The sequence below is a fragment of the Theropithecus gelada genome, chromosome 10 (assembly GCF_003255815.1).
Source record: "Theropithecus gelada isolate Dixy chromosome 10, Tgel_1.0, whole genome shotgun sequence".
NCBI classification, from domain to species: Eukaryota; Metazoa; Chordata; class Mammalia; order Primates; family Cercopithecidae; genus Theropithecus; species Theropithecus gelada.
The window spans coordinates 6,577,476-6,593,521 of NC_037678.1; the positions used below are offsets into that span (position 1 = coordinate 6,577,476).

At 49.2% G+C, this 16,046-nt stretch overlaps 1 protein-coding gene across 1 annotated transcript in view; it reads right to left on the reverse strand.

Moving 5' to 3' along the window:
- Window positions 1-2,585: 2,585 nt before the first annotated feature.
- Window positions 2,586-16,046, reverse strand: part of SAMM50 (SAMM50 sorting and assembly machinery component) — a 43,002-nt gene continuing 29,541 nt past the window's right edge. The window contains exons 12-15 of the mRNA XM_025398695.1: window positions 15,127-15,194; window positions 9,865-10,011; window positions 8,728-8,869; window positions 2,586-2,780 (exon numbers count right to left, since the gene is read on the reverse strand). Of these exons, the coding sequence (XP_025254480.1) occupies window positions 2,735-2,780; window positions 8,728-8,869; window positions 9,865-10,011; window positions 15,127-15,194 (403 nt within the window). The 3' untranslated portion in view covers window positions 2,586-2,734. The remainder of the gene's footprint in view (window positions 2,781-8,727; window positions 8,870-9,864; window positions 10,012-15,126; window positions 15,195-16,046) is intronic.

Here is a 16,046-nt window from a genome sequence, read left to right on the forward strand (position 1 = left end):
CTCTAGTCTGCCCACTTACCACCCTCTGAGGATGAACAGAACCTGCATTTTCACCCAGGACCTCCCGTTTTCACTTCACCTGTGAAGGAGCAGCCCACGGACGGAGTCCACCTGCCAATTAAACACGCTGCAGCTGCATGGGAGACAGCTGGCCCTGGTGAGCTTTAATTAAGGAGCTGGCTGCAGCGACCTGGGGTACCCCGGACTCGCTTGATTAAACAGGTACCTTTTCACCGGCGACCCTTTCACTGGGTTCTCCACCGACGTAGTAGATGATTTCTCGAAGATCATAGTGCTGAGTCTGTATTATTCAGATTTCACTGGTCTAAGTTGATGGTCTGAACATGACAGTCTTGAAACATGGGTTTCTGATTTTGTCAAAGGCATAAACGTGAAACTGTAAAGAATAAATCATTTAAGGGGAAAAAAGTAGATTTTCCCATGTTCCTATTACGTTTCTTTTCCTTTTTGTTGAGACAGAGTCTTGCTCTGTTGCCCAGGTTGGAGTGCAGTGGTGCGATCTCAGTTCACTGCAACCTCCGCCTCTTGGGTTCAAGTGACTCTCCTGCCTCAGCCTCCCGAGGAGCTGGGACCACAGGCACCTGCCACCACGCCCAGCTAATTTTTCTATTTTTGGTAGAAGTGGGGTTTTACCATGTTGGCCAAGCTGGTCTTGAACTACTGGCCTCAAATGATCCACCCACCTCGGCCTCCCAGAGTGCAGTGATTACAGGCGCAAGCCACCGTGCCCAGCCAAAACTGTTTCTTTTTATATATTCTCTGCAAAATCCCTGCAGCTTCTGCAGGCAATGAGGGCGAGACAGTCCTGGGGCATCTGAGAGTGTGGCCCAGGATAACATGGGTCCTCGGACTGAGGCCCAAATCTTCAGGTCACTTGGCAAACACATAAACAACAAGTTACAGGGAGGACTGAAAGTGACAGGGACTCAGCCCCAGCTCAGAGAGAGAAAAAATCAGAAAGCAAAGCACGTGCAAAGGCCTGCAGGGCATCACCTGCAACGCTAGACGTTTCCACATGGCACCGTTTCAGTTCAAACGTTTAACTTTCTTTTTTTTTTTTTTTTTTTTTTTTTTGAGACGGAGTCTCGCGCTGTCGCCCAGGCTGGAGTGCAGTGGCGCGATCTCGGCTCACTGCAAGCTCCGCCTCCCGGGTTCACGCCATTCTCCTGCCTCAGCCTCCTGAGTAGCTGGGACTACAGGCGCCCACCACCGCGCCCGGCTAATTTTTTTTTGTATTTTTAGTAGAGACGGCGTTTCACTGTGGTCTCGATCTCCTGACCTTGTGATCCGCCTGCCTCGGCCTCCCAAAGTGCTGGGATTACAGGCGTGAGCCACCGCGCCCGTCCCAAACGTTTAACTTTCTTCAAAAACTTTATGTGTGACCTATTTATTTATTTATTTATTTTTATTTATTTTTGAGATGGCGTCTCACTCTGTGGCCAGGCTGGAGTGCAGTGGCGCCATCTCGGCTCATTGCAACCTCTGGCTCCCTGGTTCAAGTGATTCTCCTGCCTCAGCCTCCTGAGTAGCTGGGATTACACCACACCCAGCCAATTTCTGTATTTTTTAGTAGAGATGGGGTTTCACCATGTTGGCCAGGATGGTCTTGATCTCCTGACCTCGAGATCTGCCCACCTCGGCCTCCCAAAGTGCTGGGATTACAGGCGTGAGCCACGGTGCCCGGCTATGTGTGACCAATTTAAGACTATCCCCCAAATATTAGAGAGATACTAGTTGTGTAAGGCAGAAGAACGTCCCGCATCCCCACCCAGCCCGAGATGCACACTTCCTCATCCCTGGATCATGTGAACGTGACGGTAATGTGAGAAGGGAGAGCTAAGGCTGCAGATGGAATTAAGGATGCTCATCTGCTGACCTAGAAATAAGACCCCTGGATTCCCCGGGCGGGTCCAAGGTCACCACAAGGGTCCTTCAAAGACAGCAGAGACGCAGAGGAGGTAAGAGGGAGAGATGGGGGATGCCACGTGGCTGGCTTTAAAGATGGAGGCGACGTCGGCCAAGGAATGCGGTGCCTCTAACTGCTGGCGAAGGAGGGGGATTCCCCCTTAGCGCCTCCAGGAGGATGCAGCCCAGCAAGACCCATTCTGGGCTCTGATCTCCAGACTACAAGAGGATTAATGTGTGTTGTTTTAAGCCCCCAGGTTTGAGGTAACTTAGAGCAGCCCCAGAAAATGCACGCACACTCATTCATGCTGCCATTCGTCTGCAGACACCAGGTTCCCTCTTTGCCTCAGTGTCCCTAATGTTACACTGTTCAGATAGTTCTCCCTTGCCACTCACACATTCAAATGGCTCGAGCACTGTGGCTCCAAGCACCTGCTGCCGTGGGCCTCTTCTGACACCAGCTGGTGCACTGAGGGGAGTGCGCCCTCCCCGTAACAGCAGGGCTGAGTTTCCTCTGGGGCCAAGCTCCCTCCTGCTGCCTGGCTCTGAACACATCACATCTGGTACATGGGAACCAAACACAGAGACTCGCAGACACTAGGCAGGTGTGTGTGAGAACATGGGTGGTCCCGGGGAAAGCAAACCACATCCATGCTGCCTCGAAGTGTGTCTTTAACATTTATTGACAGGGTTTCCCACAGGGTCTGCCGTCAAAGAATCGCTGAGCCGTGTTTCCTCGAGAGACAGTGCGTGGCATGGGTGCCTTGCTGCTGCCCCGGTCCCAGAGCTTCTCCTGTAGGGGTGTCAGCTACAGGAACCTTATCCCAGCTCCAAACTGGACGCCATCACATATCCTAAAAAAAAAAAAAGAGGGGAGAGATCAGATGCGGTGGCCGCTCCGCCAGCCCTGCCATCTTCACGACTCAGTGAGCATGCGTCCCCTCAGAAGGCGCCACCTCCGCTTCCTCCTCCTCCTGCCGCCTTCCTGCCTGGCTGCCGACCTCACCCTCACCGGCCCCAGCTGCTTCCTCCTTTGCTGGTTAAGAACCTTCACTAGCTGGTTAAGCCCTTGGAGAATGGAAAAGGAAAAGAAGGAGAGACCCAAATCCTCCTGCACTGCTCCCTCCTCACCTCCTTCACGTTCCCCTCTCCTGACGGGAGGACAGAGGGCCAATGAGAGGCGGAGCAGGGAGGGAAGGAGCAGGAAGGACAAAGTGGGTAGACTGAGAATGGGGGAGAGGCAGGTAGACAGAACTTAAGGTCTGCCCAGCCCCCAGAAGGTCCTGGGGCTTAGGAAGCCAGCAGTACCCACAGCCCTACAGGGGTTTAGCCTGACCACCTCTTAGACCCGCTCCTGACCCCAGGAAAGAAGGACGCGAAGGTCACATTGGTTGCCATATCTGTTATGAGCTGACCCTCTGCAGGTGTGACTCCACACGGTGGTAAGAACCTGCTGACAAACCACCAGGCCCATTTTCAGAGAGGAGCAAATAGGCTCGTCACACAGCTGAGAAGTGGCAGGGCAGGACTCCGGACCCAGCTCAGGGCACCCACAGGCCTCGCTCTTTCCGACACACGGCCTGCCTCAGCCTGGCTGAGGACGCACAGCTGGGGACAGCCTGTCACTCTGACAGCACGCCTGCGGCAGCTCTGTCCGCCTGGAGCCTGTGCACGGGGCAAGGCCAATGTTGCCCATTTGGGACAAAGTGGGCCTAACCTAGGGACCTCAACTTCCAGGGAAAATGATATTCAGAATCCCACACAGCTGCAGCCAGGGCCAGGGAACACAGCCTTTTGGCAAGCTGTGGGCGATTTCTAGAAAAGACTGGCCAACAATAACGGCTCCTTTATTCACGTTCCCGTGCCCTCGCCCAGGCTGAGGATTTGGAGCACGTGAGCACTGGCAGCGAGTCTTCCTTTTTCAACCTGACTCTGAGCAAGAAGACACAATATCCGATCCATGAAGAGATTCAACACAGATACTCATGAACGCTGCGCCGGCCTCCTGCAGGATGAAGGGTGCTTAATAACCAACCCCAGCAGTGCAGTCCTCTCACCAGAAGCCAGGCCTGCGGCCCCTTTGTGATCACAGTAAGCCACACCCATGGCCTTAAACCACCACAATACACATCAAAGCCTGGGCTGCATTTGTACCATTTAGTTGTGTTCAGATCTGTTTTTATATTGTACACTCTTGGCTCCTTCAAACTAGTCTATACCTACATTTGCTACTGACAAAAATGTCTGAACATAAGCTATGAGCTAAAAAGGAAGTCAAGCTCTTGGCATATGCAATTCAGAAAACAAGCAAGCATTCCAATAAAGGCCCGTTCACTCTAAATACAAACAGATTCAACAACTTCACAAGCATCGGTTTATGCTCAGAGACCACATAAACATGTCACAGAACAAAACACCCACTGCGAACATACAAAGCAGCGCTGCGAAGTTCCACGAGACCAGGGCAAGCCAGCCGTGCCATCCTCCAGAGACAGCCCCAAACATCCACCTTCTGCTGGGCGCCCTTTCCCTCCCCTATGGCCGCTGTCTTGGTGCAGGGCTCGCGGTCATCTCCCACCTTCTTCTCACCCAGAACTGCTGGTGCCAGCACGGGGTCTTGGAGTCTGATGTTCAAAGGTTTCTGAAGAACTTGGAACCTGAGGCTGGAGGCCAGGAAGCACCCAGCACGGGGTCTTTAGGAAGGTCATGCCAACAGCACCCTCAGCGCCTTGCACCCCATCTCCCACCACATGCCAGGAGCCTCTCCACCGGGCTCTCACTTCCAACACTAGGTGCTGCTCTAGTCATGGGGACCTCGGCAGTGAACAAGGCAGAGGAAGTCCTGAGCTCAAAGACCCTGGCATGTAGCCAAGGGGGTAAAGGCCAGTGGCGCTGGAAGGCAGAGGCGTGAGAGCTCAGGGCCTGGGCCTCCCCACACCCCTTTCTGTTCCCATAGGACGCGGTTCTGCCCGGCGCCCGCTGACACTGCACACCTGCACAGCTTTGCTCCTGCCTTTGTTAGCCGGGAGCACTGTCCCTGCGTGTCTTCTGCAAGCACCTGGCTGTCTGTCCTCCAAGAAGATTCAGCTCAGGTACCTTCTCCAGGGGGCCCTCTCGGCGCCCTCCCCAACAACCGAGATGATCCACTTTCTTGTCTTCGCGCTGCTAACTGTGAGCTGCTCTCCCAAGCGAGCCTGCCTGATTCAGCCCTGCATCTCCAGAGACTGAACGCCTAAGACACGAACTGACAAACGCTGTTAGATCCCAGACACAGTGGTGCCACAAATCACTTGTGGCATAACATTTAGCAAACATCTCAAAACTGTTTCCTTCTTTATGAATGTCTGAAGTCCTATTTACAGTGTGCTCGCCTCAGTTATGGGAGAAACCTGTGGATGATTTCTACACACACGATGCTCCATCCTGCCAGCCACCTAATTTTAGAAATGAAGATTAAACCTGGCAATCTCACTCCAACTTTACGAGATTCCAATATTGATGACCGACTTCAAACGGGGCCTCACACCGAGCGAAAATGTCTTCCACACTCGGGGTGCCGGGCTGACCCGTTCGGAGCTCACTGTCCTTAATAAACATCTGCTGAACAGCTGCCACCTGGCCTGGGGGCAGAGGCGCTTCCTTACAGCCTGGTCTTTACATGTCACGTGCTTAGTATGCTACTTCCTCCCAGAAGAAACTGTACTTTGAAATTAATCTCTGAAACGTATTTTTTAGATTTAACCTGAAGAGACAGAAGTAAAGCTGAAAGGTAAATGTAACCATTTTATATGAAAATTATTCCAGAAAGGGTCAATTCAGCAGAGCGCCTAAAAGCCGCGTTGACTTCTCAGGGCACACTGACCCCCAGTGGCTATAAAGAGCACTGCAATGGTGGTGACGGCAGCGCGCGCTGCTCAGACCCTCCCTGCCGGAGACGTGCACAGTGGTGGGTCCCAGAGCAGGAGGGCGTGTGTCAGAGAGCGGTATTGAAAGCTTCCCTGGCCCCGACGCCCCTCGAGCCCCAGGCCTGCAAAGTCAACCACTCAAAACCACCCACTTAAGCCAGGTGTTGGCGCAGCAGCGTCACGGCGCCTCTGGGGCTACCTGCAAGGATGCAAATGAGCAAGCCCAACACTCCGTGGGCACAGGGAATAAGGGCTTCATAGAAAGAAACCTGCAAAACCAGCCTGGTCTGCTGAAGACGGTAACGGCCTGGAGTTATCTAATAACACAGTCTTGCTCTAGAAAAAGGTGCTCATTTTTTCACTTTATTATAATCTCCAGAATCAGGGCACATCATCCCATCTACAGCTTGTCACAAACTGCCTGTCAGGTGGTGGCTGCACCGAGATGATGTGGAGGGGGAGGGGCAACACCTCCCACAGGAACCCTTATGTGAGGGGCTGGCCACGCCGGGTGTATTAGCAGCAGAGCAGCCCAGGAAAAATCACCACGTCCCGACCACAGGCCCAGGCGGTGCGCCTGCAGTAACTCACCGAGTTCTCCAAACTGCAACAGTCACCATCATTATTGACCATCCTCTGGGCAAGAAAATGGATACCCAGAGAGGTTTCGTGACTCACCCCGGGCCGCACAGCCACACAGAGTGGCCAAGCTGGGCCCCAAGCCGGGGTACCTGGGCTCCCAGGCACACACGCACGCAGCCTGTGTGACTACACCCTTTCCAGCTCGGGCTCTGTGTGGAGAACAGGTGAGGCGTGGAGGGGAGTGGGAGCTGGTGGTCGTGGGGGCAGCCACCGCCATCTCTGAAGGCACTGGAAGGCCCTCTCATCACTAGGGAGCCGCAGCAGCCTGGCAGCCCCTGCCGTGTCCCCAGATGCAGAGCAGATGCTGAACAGCCTTCTGGCAAGAGCGTAAAGAGCAGATTCCACTAAAGCAATAACTGTAAAGGACCTGAATGACAGACGCAGACTGCACCTGAGAGGCGATGCTCAGAAACACTTGCGAATGCAGCTCCCCTTTACAAAGCACCACCCCCTAGGTGCTGGTGCGGAAGACAGGGCGAGTAAAAATGATACAGCATTTCCTTCAACTAGCACAAACTACAACCTGTTTAAAACTGGGTTAAGGCTCCAACAGCACCACCATTTGGTGGCAACATAAAGGTAGATACGAAAATGAAGAGAAAAAACAGAGGCTGGGGTGCTGTGAATGCATAAACAAAAATAAGAGGCAGTATGAACACTGTTGTGGACTGAACATTCACGTCCCCCCAAGATTCAGATGCTGAAGTCCTAACGCCGACAGCATGGTGTTGATACCCGGAGGCAGGCCTGTGGGAGGTGCTGAGGTGCAGACGAGGTCATGAAGATGAGGCCCTCGTGCTGGAATTAGCGGCAGCATAAGAAGAGGCATCGGGGCACTGGCCTGCACTCTTCCTCCTCCGAGTGCGGACACAGTGGCAGGGCTGCCATCTGCGAGCCGGGAAGAAAGCCCACCAGCAACCAATCTGCCAGCACCCTGATCGTGGACTTCCCAACCTCCAGCACAGGCAGAATATGAACATCTGTGGTTTAAGTCACCCGTAAATACTCCGTGGTATTTTGCGATGGCAGCCTGAGCTGACGGCCATGCACTATAATGAAAACACATCTGGATCTCCAAAAATGTACACAAGGCAGCTGGGTGCGGTGGCTCATACCTGTAATCCCAGGACTTTGGGAGGCCAATGCGGGCAGATGGCTTGAGCCCAGGAATTCGAGACCAGCCTGGGTGGGCAATGTGGTAAAACCCTGTCTCTACAAAAAATACAAAAATTAGCCTGGCGTGTAGTCCCAGCTACTTGGGAGGCTTAGGCAAGAGGATCACTTGAGCCCAGGAGGTCAAGGCTGCAGTGAGCCATGATCAGGCCACTGCACTCCAGCCTGGGTGACAGAGAAAGACCCAGTCTCAAAAAAAAAAAAAAAAAAAAAACATGCCGGGCATGGTGCCTCACGCCGTAATCCCAGCACTTTGGGAGGCCAAGGCGGGCAGATCACAAGGTCAGAAGTTTCACACCACGCTGACCAACATGGTGAAACCCCGTCTCTACTAAAAATACAAAAAATTAGCCGGGCGTGGTGGTGCATGCCTGTAATCTCAACTACTCAGGAGGCTGAGGCAGGAGAATCACTTGAACCTGGGAGGCAGAGGTTGCAGTGAGCCAAGATCGTGCCATTGCACTCCAGCCTGGGTGACAGAACGAGAGTCCATCTCAAAAAAAAAAACTTTTTACACAATGCATGTAAGAAATAGAATGTGTTTCTATAACTGTTTAAATAGCCCTATACCATATTCACGCATGGAACATTTAGTGAATCTTTCCTCAATAAAATACGGGGTGGAGAAAAGCCAAGAAGGTGGGTTCCTCCGCTGCAGAGACAGGGGTTCTCAAGATTGACTCCTCTGTGGTCAGGAACAAAGCTTCACTCACCCTAACTTTCCTAGAGTCCCTGGCCTGCAAAGTCAACCATTCAGAACACTGCCTTCTGTTTTCAGCACACAGGAAACATGTCACGCGCCAATCCCTCCAGCCGGACCCTCGCAGGGGCTCCCCCTCCCCGGGGAACAACAAGCTCAAAGCGCCTGAGGGGGCAGGAGGGAGCGCTTCACACTTGCTCCTCCAAACTGGATGAAGAAAAACCCAATGGGGGAAAACACATGTGTTTTCATTATTTTGCTATTTCATTTCTCTTAAAATCTTGAAGCTTAAAAGTCACTGATGAAATTAACCATGTCCAAAACAAAATAAAATTACTGGAGAGTGGGATGTGACTGTGGAAAATAATTCCCAACACGTACCTGTCGCCCGTCTGTACTCCCATGGGGATGCAGTAATTAAGTTCCAGCCGAGCGATGTTGCCAAGCCTGAGGACGATCCCGGCCCCGTACGACCAGCGGATGCACTCAGCCAGCTTACGAATGTGAGCTTTGGGGCCCTCCCCTGACAAGAGAAAGACATGTGAGCAACAGTGCATGCCCGTCCTTCCAAGCTCTCCCAGCTCTCCCAGACAAGCCCTGGCTCCCCACTGCTGGGCCCTGCCGTTGTTTTTAAAGCCAGGCCTACAGATTAAGGAGGATGCATGAAGTGAGATTAGGACCCAAGGCAAGAGAGGACTTGGAACCATACTTACTCACAGCCAGAACAAGCCACGCCCTCTCAATTCTTTGGGCCTGGCATATTCTGCTGCCTCTGCTTAGAATGACTCTTCCCCATCTCCTGACCACCTGGGAAGCCCCACTCTGAGTCTCAGCTTGGAGACTTCCATGCCTTTCAGGAAGCTTTCCAGGCACCCCTAGCACCCAGGCATCTGCTGGGAGTCTCTTCTGGACCTGAGCTGCCGGAGGAAGGCACCCAATCCTACTCAGCTCTGTGGCCATCATGACTTGTGTATTAAATAAACAGATTTTTTTCGTAAGGGCATTAGATGATTATTTTTCTTGTATGCTTCATTCGCTCAACCAACCACTTAATGCTGGGCACTATATTAGGTGTTATAAGAATTTGTTTCAGGTATGGCACAGTCTCTAGCCTTAATGACTATGTAATCTAAAAAGACAGACATGGCCTGGCACAGTGGCTCACTCCTGTAATCCCAACACTTTGGGAATCCAAGGCGGGGTGGATCACGAGGTCAAGAGATCGAGACCATCCTGGCCAACATGGTGAAACCTCGTCTGTACTAAAAATATAAAAAATTAGCCGGGCATGGTGGCATGTGCCTGTAGTCCCAGCTACTTGGGAGGCTGAGCCAAGAGAATCACTTGAACCCAGAAGGTGGAGGTTGCAGTGAGCCGAGATTGCGCCATTGCACTGCAGCCTGGCGATGGAGCGAGACTCCGCCTCAAAAAAAAAAAAAAAGACACCTTTTTGTGCACTGTGCATTTAAACATGAAAACAACTGTACTACAATGGTTCTTGAATAGCCCAAGTTTTACCATAGTTGAGGTTGCAGAGGTTTCCTGCGTTGAGAAAGAAGTGTGTTCGGAAAAGTTCTCCAAAACCACCCTGGCCTGGCCGGAAAGGTAATGGGGTGTAGAGGTGCAGGCCGCCAGCCCAGTACGCTTCTCCACCTAGGTAGTCTCCTAAGCAAGGGAGGGGTGCAGAACAAAAACAAGGTCCGGCAAGGTTAAAATCGCGTTAACTTTCCACAGTTTACAGAAGCAAGATTTCTGTCCTGTACACGACGCCACACAGTGCTTGAGTTTGCAAGCAGCTGTTCTTCTCATTCCTGATACTGATGGCCTCATTTTAAATCATCTTTCTTTTTCTCCTGGTTTGTTTCGGACCTTGATTTAACTGAGGAGGCAAACAAAGCCAATGTCGTTGAGAAAGGAATGCGCTCTGTCATTCATCGGATCTGTGAAATGCTTTGAAGAAGTGAGTTTCATGACAATGACTTTATCCACAAATGTAGATGACCAAATCGCTTCCGCCTGCAAATGAAATGCATTATTTTGCCAATTTTTCGAGACCGCAATATAGACACAAAATGCAGAAAGCGTCTCTGCAGTGTGTGCAGACGGCTGCACACAATTAATCAAAAGGCAGAGACCGCCTGCCGCCCACTGCACAGCGAGACCCGCTCCAGCTCAGTGTCTCTAGAGAAGAGATGATTCTCAACGGTTCATGACCACTGGGATTTACGTTACTTTGGCCAAAATTTAAGCCTATCCACTGAGAGCATGTATTTGCATATTTCTAAACATGCTCCTGTCCATTCCATTTTAAACTATAAAGCAACAGAAAACCTCCAACACGAAGGTTTATACTTTGTTGCAAAATACCATTTATAAGAGTGTCTTAGTCTCCTCTAATACAAAATGACAGACCATGAAATGGGAAAATACTGAGGTCTTCAAGATTAACTTCAAGGAATGAACTGTTGATTCATTTAAAGACTTCAGTTCCTCACAATCCAGAGGAAGAAGGAAAAAAAAGATGCCAACATCTCCTTAATCCCTTTCAAGACTAGAGCTCTGAAGGGAACAGAGAATGAACAAATTACAGGAGAACAACCTTGTTTTATTGTTTCCCAGAAACCGCTCCTCCTCTCTTTTCTCAAATAACTGATTTTATTCCAATCATAAAAGTTAAATATACTCATTGTAGAACATCTGATCAACATAAAGAGAAAAAAATGAAAGTATTTTAATTTCTACCATTCAGAGATAAACAGCTAACATCCTAATGTCCTTTCTTCCAGTGGATTATAATGTAAATGTAAAATCAAATAAGCCAGCCAACAAAATGTGGCTCATTTTATACATATATATACACACACAGTTTCCAGTCCTACTTTTTTTCAGTTTTAATATATTGTAAACACTTTCTCCTAATGCTTTCTCTTCCTTGAAAATAGGATCTTTATGCCTGAATAACAACATAGGTGGACCAATATTTAATGATCTATTTCTCTTCTATTGTCATACTGGTTGCTAACTCCTTTATCATGGACGTTAACCTATGATGAGTTTCCTGGCGCACACATGTATTTTGTTAAGCTTTTATTGTGTATACATATAGCAAAGTATACACATCCTAAGTGTACAGCTCAATGAATTTCTGTATGTGAGACACACCTGCCCAGCGAGCACCAGGACCAAGAAACCAAGCACACCCCACACGCAGGCCTTGCCCTCCCTGCTAACCACCACCTGCCACCTGCGCCACATGCAGCCACTGCCCCATCCTCTCACAGCAAAGGCCGCCTCACTTGCCTCCAAGCTTCATACACGGGATCTTCCAGGAGACATTCCTCTGGGTCCAGCTTTTCCCCCCAACATGTTTCTGAGATTTACTCATTCCATCATTCAGTCGGTGGCTGTAACTTGCTCTTCCTCATTACAGTGGAAGATACATACCACTAATTATCTGACTTTTTCCCACTGTGGATGGGCATTTGGGTTTCCAGTTTCCAGCTGGGGCTACCATGAATAGTATTATTAACAATTCTTGCACATACATATTTTAGGGCTCTTGATACATCAAACTGCTTTCAGAAAAAAATTATAGCAATTTACATCCTTGCCCACAGAGTGTGGCCAACTGCATGGAGGTGGTGAGTGGAACACCAGCGTGCTTTACTTCTCAGGTAGGTAAAGGCTCAGCTCTCACAGACTCGGCATATCACACTTGCTTATAATAAAACAAATGAAATAAAACCATCAAAAACTTAGGTTCCTTTTCTTAAAAATTACACTCTAATGAAACACTCTAAATACAAGTGAAAAGAAATAATCTATACTTTGGACAAAAATGCATGCTGAGTGCAGTCATTGCATATAATGACATAAAAATGGAAGCAACAAAGGTGTTGAAAATTTTAACAAATCCCAGGCGCAGTGGTTCAGGTCTCTAATCCCAGCATTTCGGGAGGCCGAGGCGGGCGGATCACCTGAAGTCAGGAGTTCAAGACCAGCCTGGCCAACATGGTGAAACCCCGTCTCTATTCAAAAATACAAAAATTAGCCAGGCGTGGTGGCTGGTTAATTTAGCTACTTGGAAGGTTGAGGCAGGAGGAATCGCTTGAACCTGGGAGGTAGAGGTTGCAGTGAGCCGAGATTGCACCACTGCATTCCAGCCTAGGCGATAGGGCGAGACTCCCTCTCAAAAAAAAAAAAAAAAAATTTAAGAAAATCAGGGGAGAATGTTTAAAAGTGGAATGGTGTTTTAAAGTTTCCATAGCATGTGGAGATACCTCGACGGATATTGCATGTCAGAGACAGTTCCAGGGGTGTAAATGAGACAGCCTTCCCAGAAAGCACAATAAAGCCCTAAAAACACTAAAAATCCTTGGATCTGGCAACTTCACATCTAGAATTTCATATTAATGTAAAACTTGGCCAGGTATGGTGGCTCACGCCTGTAATCCCAGCACTTTGGCAGGCCAAGGTGGGCAAATCACGAGGTCAGGAGTTTGAGACCAGCCTCGCCAACATGGTGAAACCCCGTCTCTACTAAAAAAATACAAAAAAATTAGCCGGGCATGGTGGCGGGCACCTGTAGTCCCAGCTACTCAGGAGGCTGAAGCAGGAGAATTGCTTGAACCTGGGAGGCAGAGCTTGCAGTGAGCCGAGATCCCGCCACTGAACTCTAGCCTGGGCGACAAAGTGAGACTCCATCTCAAAAAAAAAAAAAAGAAAAAAACATACAAACTCAATGTCCAAAGCTTGGGGTTTGGTCTTTAAAAAGATAATAGTGTGTCATAAGACAAAACACGCAGCCATTAAGATGATAAACTTTCTCTCTCTCATTCCTCACGGGGGAAATGCAAAAGGGCTTGGCCACTCTGGAAGCTCGCCTGGCAGCTCCTTACGAAGGGGAGGCATGCTCTTAACGTGTGACTGAACAACTGCACTGCCCGGCGTTTACCCAGCTGATGTGACAACCTTTGTCCGGAGAAGCTGCCCACAACAACCTGCACACACGTTTCTAGAAGCTTTACTCATCACTGCCAAGCACTAGAAGCAACCAAGCTGTCCTTCGGCAGCTGAATGGATAAACAAATTGTGATACCTCCAGACAAAGGAATATTATTCAGCAATAAGAAGAAACAAGCTATCGGGTCCCAGAAAGACATGGAGGGACCTTAAGTGCATATTACTACGGAAAAGAAGACAACTTGCAAAGGCTACAAACTGTATGATCCCAACTCCCAAACTGTCTGCAAAGGGCAAAACTCCATGGACGGTTCCAAGACCTGTCGGTTCCGGTGGTCTGGTGGGAGGGATGAAGGGAGCCCAGGATTTTTAGGGCGGTGAAGCCACTTTGTGTGATCCCGGAATGGTGAACGCAGGACATCATGCATTTGTCAAAGCCCACAGAAGGTATAACACTAAGAGTGAACCCTCATGTAAACTGCGGCCTTGAGTTACTAAGGTATCGTATTGCTTCGCCAATCCTAACCAATAAGGTATCACACTGCCTCACCAATCCTAACCAATGAGGTATCACACTGCCTCACCAATCCTAACCAATGAGGTATCACACTGCCTCACCAATCCTAACCAATGAAGCATCCTAACACAAGGTGCTAATCAGAAAGGAAGCTATGTGGGTTATACAGGAACACTGTACTTTTTGCCCAACTTTTCTGTAAACCTAAAACTGCTCTAAGAAATTAACCCTATTAACTAAAATGTAATTGTAATATGTCAATAATATAAAATATGTAGCTGTTAAAAATGGCATTTACTCTCATAAAAATATACTGCTATATCATTATGAGAGGTGGTGAGAGAAATGGGTTTAAAAATAATACGTAGGGGCCGGGTGCAGTGGCTCACGCCTGTAATCCCAGCACTTTGGGAGGCCAAGGCAGGCAGATCACGAGGTCAGGAGTTTAAGACCAGTCTGGCCAACATAGTGAAACCCAGTCTGTACTAAAAATACACAAAAAGTTAGCTGGGTGTGGTGGCGGGCACCTGTAATCCCTGCTATTTAGGGGGCTGAGGCAGGAGAATCGCATGAACCTGGGAGGCAGAGGTTGCAGTAAGCCGAGATCATGCCACTGCACTCCAGCCTAGGTGACACAGCGAGACTCCATCTCAAAATAATAATAATAATAATATGTAGGGGCCGGGCACGGTGGCTCATTCCTATAATCCCAGTACTTTGGGAGGCAGAGGCAGGTGGATCACGAGGTCAGGAGTTTGAGACCAGCCTGGACAATATGGTAAAACCCCATCTCTACTAAAAATACAAAAATTAGCTGGACATGGTGGTGGGCACCTGTAATCCCAGCTACTTGGGAGGCTGAGGCCAGAGAATCGTTTGAACCCAGGAGGTGGAGCTTGCAGTAAGCCAAGATCATGCCATTGCACTCCAGCCTGGGCAACAGGGCGAGACTCCGTCTCAAAAATAAAATAATAATAATATGTAAACAAAACAAAAGGAAGAGTAGGAAGCACATGTCAAACCTGCAGGGAACAGACAACAACATGTTTATCCATGTTCTCTCTGGGCAGGATTGCGGGTCATCTTCATAGAGTTTTTGCTTCAATATATTTTCTCATTTTCCTACAATTATCTCAATAAATGTTCTACACCTGCTACATGACAAGTTCTGTGGTAGGTGCTAATTCCACCACCGTGAAAGAGGAACGTCTATTATTGCCGGAAGCTAATAACAGGTACATGGCTTCCGAGGTGAGATGTGAGCCCTTCTAGCCTTGGCACCACGACGGGCAAGGACAGACCTTCACTCTGTGGCCCGATGCTGTGCATGCTGAATCCGCGGACGCTGGTTGGTCCCCCGAGGTAAAACCTAGGACAAAACAGCACGGGTCAGAGGAAAGTCATGAGGTGAGAAACGACATGACACACGGAACGTGCCGTGCAGGAAGCACGCGTCTGACTCACATGTGGTACTGGATTATTGACAGCATTTTCACAGGCAAACCCTTTGAGAAAGTCCAGGAGGGTGTACACTACAGGAGAATTTCATAAAAATCTCAACCCCTAAGGAGACCCTGCAAACTTTGGAGATGCAGGTGAGACACAAGACGCAAAGAAAGACACTAGGAGAGAGGGGCAGGGCAAACAGTCCGTCACAAAGGAACCATCACTGTCTGTGAGGATTCATGGCGCAGTTCCTTTTCACGGCGGGCCTCCTACTGGCTCTCAGCGTGATATGAAGCGAAGAAGAGCAGGATACAAATTATTTAATAGTATAATCCCAATATTACAAAAAGGGGGGCTATAATACTAGAAACAGACCAAAAAAGAATTCTTGTTAGGTTTATAATTTTTAAATATGAGCTCCTCTTGTTCCCTAACGAACTGGATTATCACACTCTCACCAACCATATCTGAATAATATGAAAAGCATGAATTAAAAATTAATTACACAAAAACCCATCCACTTTCTGAAAAATTGAACAGCATATTAGAACCCGATTTTAGATCATGATAATTACTAAAAAACGAATTTAAATGACAATAGAAATTCTGTGTAATCTTTCCAGCCAAGAGGCAGCCAAGGACACAACGCCAGCAGATGCCCTCAGAGCCCTCTGACCCTTGAGGCCGCGGGAGGCTAAGAACACCCCGCAGGTCTGAAACAGCACAAAGGGAACAGGGCAGGGCCTTTTCTGGTTTTCCTACCACATAAAAGCCT